The sequence below is a fragment of the Panthera pardus genome, unplaced genomic scaffold (assembly GCF_024362965.1).
Source record: "Panthera pardus isolate Hobbes unplaced genomic scaffold, ASM2436296v1 HiC_scaffold_24, whole genome shotgun sequence".
Classification (NCBI taxonomy): domain Eukaryota; kingdom Metazoa; phylum Chordata; class Mammalia; order Carnivora; family Felidae; genus Panthera; species Panthera pardus.
The window spans coordinates 65,621,481-65,628,327 of record NW_026526810.1 but is presented as its reverse complement, the minus strand read 5'-3'; the positions used below and the strand labels follow the sequence as shown (position 1 = coordinate 65,628,327).

General features: G+C 46.7%; 1 gene segment (V, D, J or C); it reads left to right on the top strand.

Moving 5' to 3' along the window:
* The first annotated feature begins 3,072 nt into the window (after positions 1-3,072).
* Positions 3,073-5,307, top strand: LOC109255683 (T cell receptor delta variable 3-like). The segment is given in 2 exon segments: positions 3,073-4,023; positions 4,265-5,307. Coding segments are annotated over 2 exon segments (489 nt in total).
* Positions 5,308-6,847: the final 1,540 nt, after the last annotated feature.

Genomic DNA, 6,847 nt, shown 5'->3' with positions numbered 1-6,847 from the left:
TGGTTTCAGGCTAATGAAAGGCAGTCCAGGGTATTCAGTGCCTTGGGGAGTTACTCTGCAGGTATCAATAAGGTTTAAGGGGGATGCAAAAGAGAAATTCAAGGGCGATAAGTCTGTAATAGCTCATTAGATCTTGAGAGTCTCTTGTATCCTGAAACTTTGAGGGTCACTTGATTGTACCCGGTTGCACACTGTGGTCTCTCATGAATAAGCCTGTTGCAATTTTTGGAAACCATATGAGCAGGGTAAGGAGGCCCATTTCTCATGCTTCCACTGCTCTTAGGGATTTGGGAAGAGCACAGCTGGCTCAGGTGTCAGGAGAGTGCAGCGCTCTATGACAGGCTTGCAGAATTGACAGAAAATTACATATGTGGGTCACTTTTTGACTTTTTTGGGGGGCATTAATTGGTACAACATGTCTTTTGCCAGATTTTGCAACTGTATATTTTTATTTTTTTAAAGTTTATTTAAATATTTTGAGAGAATCAGAGAGAGTGCGAGTGGGAGAGGGGCAGAGAAAGAGAGGAGACAGAGAATCCCAAGCAGGCTCTGTGCTGCCAGTGCAGAGCCTGACCTGGGGATTGAACTCATGAAACTGTGAGATCATGACCTGAGCCAAAACCAAGTGTTGGGTGCTTAACCGACTGACCCACCCAGGTGCCCCCACAACTTTATATTTTTAGATCTTTTCTCTAAATATCTGTGATGGGAATAAAACTCTCAGGACTATATTCATTAGTCTATTTAGTAAAAATTCTAAGAGCGACAGCAAACACTAATATTCCCAGATCATTTGCTTGTGTCTTGTGTATGTTATTTCATTTAATTTTCCAGCGGAGCTGTGAAAAAGTTATTATTGTTATCTCTGTTTTACAGATGGAGAAATTGAGGCTTGGGATAGTCAGGTCATGCTTAAGGTCATACAGCAAATAAATGCTAGAGCTGATATGAACCTAGGCATCTGGCTCCAGAGCCCCATTTTTCTTTTTCTCATTAAAAATGAAAAAATTTTGGGGGCTCCCAGGTGGCTCAGTCAGCTAAGTGTCTGACTTTGGCTCAGGTCATAATCTCATGGTTTGTGAGTTCAAGCCCCACGTCGGGCTCTCTGCTGTCAGCGTGGAGCCTGTTTGGATTCTCTCTTTCACACGCTCTCTCTCTCTCTGCCCCTCTCCTGCTCATACTCTCCCTCTCTCTCAAGAGTAAATAAACACTAATTTTTTTTCCAGCTTTGTTGAGATATAAATGACATAACATTGTGTAAGTTTCAGGTGTGCCACTTTTGATTTGGTGTGCTTATATATTGCAAAATGGTTACTACCATAGCGTTAGCTGGATACCTGTATCAGATGACATAATCACCAATTCTTTCTTTCTTTCTTTCTTTCTTTCTTTCTTTCTTTCTTTCTTTCTTTCTTTCTTTTTTGTGGTAAGAATATTTAGGATCTACTTCCTTAGCAACTTTGGAGTATATGTTACAATATTATCAACTATAATCACTATGCTGAACATTAAATTCTCAGAACTTGTTAGTCTTCTAACTGGTTGTTTGTACCCTTCGACCAACATCTTTCCTTTTCTGCCACCCCAGCCCCTGGTGACCACCATGCTACTCTGTTCCTATGGCAGAACCTCATTCTTTGTCATGACACTGCACTGCTGTTCTGAGAAGTGCCCTTCCTGAAGGGATGCCTTTCAAGGAATGTTGGAAGGACACCCTGGTGGGGAGAGTCATGATTGTGTCACCCTGAGGAGTTCTCAGTGTCTGAACTTTCTGTGTGAAGGGGGAGGGTGTCTCCCTCTGTGTGAGGGTGTCTGAAGCCTTCTTTGTTCTTGGTGTGGTCACATGTAACTGAGGGTGTGCAGTCAGAAGAGAAGGAGCAGTTTAATTTCAAAATTACTCCCTAGGGACGCCTGGGTGGCTCAATTGGTTAAGCGTCTGACTCTTGATTTTGGCTCAGGTGTTGTGAGATTGAACCCTGTATCCGGCTCAGCATGGAGCACAGAGATTGCTTGGGACTCTCTCCACCCTCCCCCCCCCACTCGTTCTCTCTCTCTCTGTCTCTCTCAATAAATAAAAAAAAACTTAAAAAAATTGCTACTGCCTAAATTAGGAAGGGAACACTCAGCTCTCTTATAAATATCAAGGCTGCTGACACCTTTAGAGCAGGGACAGACACCAGAAGCTGGGTGGGGACTGGCAGAGCTCCTGGATGTTGAAAATCTGGAAGCTCTGAGACAATCTTTTGCCAGCAGAGGGCTGTGTTCCTGTGAAGGGGACCCCCGCCAGCAGGCGGCAGTGCAGGCCCCCGTAGCCTGGTCACTGAACCATCCTCTTCCAGGTCCAGGGGCCTGGGGATGCTCATGGGCCGACTTCCACGGCCTGGTGTTCACTTTTGGTATTCTCCATGCCTACAGTCGCCTACGATAAAACACAGGATTCCCAGTGAAATTTGAATTTCAGATAAACAATGTATACTTTTTTTTTCAGTGTAAATGCACTCCAAATATTACTAAAATTTTTTTGCTGTTCTTTTGAAGTATGAACTTAACTGGGTGTCCTGTATTTTTACTTGCCAAATCCAGCAAACTTAGCCATGTCAATGGTGAGTTTTTGAGTGAAGAAAGTTGCATTCCTTTATTCCACAAATATTTATGGATTGCCAATTATGTAGCAGCCACAACCCTAGGCGCTGGGGGTATATCCATGAACAGATAAACAAGGTCTTTGCCTTCATGGAACTGGCATTATGGTGTGTGTGTGTGTGTGTGTGTGTGTGTGTGTGTGTGTGTGTCAGGGGGCTGAGGTGGGACAGGGGCTGAGGTGGGACAGGAGGCAGCTGCCAGACCATTTGCAGGGTATTACAGGCCCAGGAAAGGAGGTCCAGCTGCCATAATCTGATTTATATTACATAAAGATCTGGGGAAGGGATTGTCCAGGAACAAGAACAGAAGTAAGAGGACAGTGAGGGGGTTACTGTAGTGGTTCTGACAAGAGATAGTAGTGTTTGCAGGAGCTGCTGGTGGTGGAGATAGACAGGGTGGACATTTATTTCATGGCAGAATGAACCGATGAGTTTGATGTAGGGAAGGGAAAAAAGGAACTCCTACAGACACTCCTGGGTTTGGGGGAGTGAGGTACTCAGTCTCCTCTTTCTCAGAGCCATACACCCTGCTGTTGCCATGTTCCTGGCTTACACACAAAATGGTATTTGTCTTGCATGTGACTGGAAGGGCCGGTCCCAGGGGCTCCAGCCACGATGGCTCCAGTGGCCACACCGAGCACTAGCCCAGCAAGCTTGTAACCCACTCACAGCAGTATTCCCCATGGAAAGTTCTGCTGCGGGGGAGAATTTTCCAGCTGGAGCCAAGCGTGTGCTGCAAAGGGCCTACTGAGAGATGGAAAGTCACACTCTATGATATGCAGCAAGCACTCTCAAGGGCAAGGTATGCCCCGAGCATTAGAAATAGAAGATTTCTAGAATTCAAGGCTAGGAGAGATTTTAGAATCCATCTTGTTCAACCCTCTTCCCTCCCTCTTTACATGGAGGAGTAAGAGACGAGTCAAGGGTACTCATTCCTTTATGCCATTTATTGAGTATGAGTGCAGCTGACCTTGGGCTGGACACCGGTCTGTGTGTGGTCCAAGGATCCGGGAATGGAGGGTAAGCCTCTTGTACAGCAATTGGGTCATTGGGCTTGCAGTTTCTATTTCTCTCTCTCTTTATTTATTTTTTTTTTAAAGTAATTCATCTTCATTGTGTTTTACAAAAGGATTAGTTCAAGATGGATTGAGGACCAAAATAACAATAACAACAATAATTTCTTGGCTGGAAGCATTTGCCTCCTAGAGTTACAGCTCATTCAGCCACATGACTGTCAGGGCTGCCTGCCTGCTCCAATTCCCTCCCACTTCCTCCCGTCAGAGGCCCCAAGATAGTCTTAGAGACCTCAGGAACCCCATTTTATTCTCCAGCCCTGATAGGAAGATGACTCTCCTTGTGGGAGTTAGCCTTTTGCTTCTCTGTGGGTACACTCACTCGTGTACATTCCCTTTGTCCTACCACCCCGTTTTCCTTTCTCTGACTTTAAACGCTTGGCCTGTTTCTCTCTGCGCCTGGTTTTCCAGTCATTCTCCACCTTTGACTTTCATCTCTGTGTCCTTCTCCTGCCTCTGCCCATTGAGTTCCCTCTGGGAGGGCCTGTGTGGGACCCAGTGCCTATGGGGTGCGGAACTTGACCGTTTTCTACTTTTATCTCTTCACAGACCGAGGCGTGCTGTGTGACCAAGTGACCCAGAGCCCCCCATACCAGACAGTGGCAAGCGGCAGTAAGGTGACACTGTTCTGCACTTATCACACAACATACTCAAACCCGGATTTATACTGGTACCGAATAAGGCCAGATCGTTCCTTTCAGTTTATCCTCTACAGGGATAACACTCGATCCAAAGATGCAGATTTTACTCAGGGTCGTTTTTGGGTGTGGCACAGTCAGTCCCAGAAAACCTTCCACTTGGTGATCTCGGTGGAGCCTGAAGACAGTGCCACATACTACTGCGCCATCTATCCCCACAGTGTCGCAGGTGCCCAGGAGGTCTGAACATAAACCCCCAGCACAGCCTGGTATAGCTCCCTGGGATCCTTCTTCCCGGCTATTTTGTGTTCCAGCCTGGCCTTTGGAGGTGCCCTGACATGTCTGCTGAATAATACAAGGGCAGCTCACATCCAGGAGAGCACCCTGGCTTCATATGAAGCAGAGCACCTCCCTTCTGACTCAGTGGGCCGTTGCGGTGGGAGAGTGGGAGAGGTATGTCTGGGGAATTCTCATCTTCATGTCCCCAGTGCCCAGGTCACTCACGCCTGATATGGGGGCCTGTCGCGTATGTACTCTGAGGACTGTGAAGATACCAGAATGGCCAAGGTACCATTCGGGAGTGTTTTTATTTTAGTCTCCATCATTTATCCATTATTGTGAATTGGTCTGTTTTCCTTTTAAGATTCAAAGTAGACACAAAGTTACTTACTTCAAAAATTTCCCCCCAGTTCACCTTTTCCCTGCTTCTTCTTGTACAGCCACCTTATTTTTCTTGAATGCTCTTTGACACTGCCATTTCACTTACTTTATTTGGAGAACATTTTTCTTTCACGGAGGAGCATTGAGATACTCCGAAAAAGCTGTTGGTGATCCCTAGAACCCCAGCATCAAGTCCCTGGGTTTGGAGCTCATGGGTGTCTCCAAGGAAGATAATCATCTCCAGGAGAATCCAACTGTGTGATGTCAAAATAGATACACCCTGAGCCCTGGGAACTCGTCCCTCTTTCCTTTTTTTTTTTTTTTTTCCGTTGAATTCTTTGCCTTAAAACAACTGTTCATTATGAGATGTAACCTTGAAGAGAGTAGAAGCCCAGGCTATGATTTTATACGGAAAACACTAGAGCGCAGAGAAGGGAGGGACCTTCATTCCCAAGGTCAGAGAGCTGGGTAATAATAGAGCTCACATGTGCTGCTGCGCTTTTAGGGCTCTCCCTGGCAGCTTTATCAGTAGGTGCTCTGGCAGCAGTTTATCTGGGCTTCAAAACAGGTGGGTGAAGAGCAGTCACTAGAGAGAGGAATGTACAGAACACGGGTGAGGGAGCCAAAGGCTTTGGGCAAATGTCTCAGCCTCCTGGGTCTCCGTGCTGCCCACGACTGAGTGTGTGTAGCAGTCTTCTGGAGGACTCCCTCAGGGCTGTTTTGGACTTAAATGAAGTGCTGTATGCAAAAGCTCCAGAGAACTATAATCCACAATATGAGCTCCCCCCCCCCCCCCCCCCCCCCCCCCCCCGCTGAAAACGGCCACAATCCCCATGTGGCTCTTGCCATTAATTTTTTTCTGGAGGCTCCTTTTGGTAGGAGAAATTCAAGATCCTGTGATAAGCTAGGATTTTTTTTTTTTTTTTTTGACCACCAAAGTAGATCAGAGGGTGGCTCATTTATATGCTAACTATTGGACAATCCCGAAGTCCAGTCTAGCTGAAATCAAATCACCACCTTGTCCTTGTTTTGGGGATGCTGTATGTTCTAGAAGGAACTTTGGGCTGGTGCTCTTGATAACATGGTTCTGCTCACAGCCACATCCTGCCTCACTGAATGACTTTGAAGAAGGTACATTACCTTTTTGGAAGGGGTATTTTTTCCATCTGAAAAATGAGGATGTGATCTTTTTGTTCTTTGCCACTTATAGAAACATGCTAATGTTACCTAAGGTAACAGATGTGAATGTTTTGGAAATAGGCATTCTTTACACACACAAGGTGCAGTTGTGTGGAATCTTCTAATGGTTCTTCCCTGGATGGACCTCCTTATCCATGTAGATTGTCCTAAACCCATTGAGTCAGAGGGCTACTGCCTCCTTTCTTTGCTTTGGGCTGTGAAGACAACATGGGAGTCTGCAGATGGCAATATCAGGGGGAGTTGGTGAGGGTTGCTCTTTCACTTGTGACCCCATAAGCCCCTGCTTGACACCCTAGGTAGCACCCTAGGTGCCCAGGAAACCACAATAGTGGGTTGCAAGGGCTCTGCTACCTGAGTGGGTGCACCTGGGAAAATGCTGTGGCCTTGCTGACGTGGGGGTAGCAGAGCTCATCGGCCACAGAGGGGTCATTGCTGCTGTTTTGCTGTAGCAGCAGCAGCAACAGCCGGAAACCCAGGGCAGGGTCCCCGAGGCAGGAGCCTGCAGGCTTGGGGCTCAGGAAGCTGCGGTGTGACCTACAAGTTCAGTTTGGCTTTTGTCTGCCTAACAGTGAGTTCACAGCACCCACTCTCCCCCTCCCACGGTGGTCTGTTATGAGTAAAGCCAGAGGCAAGG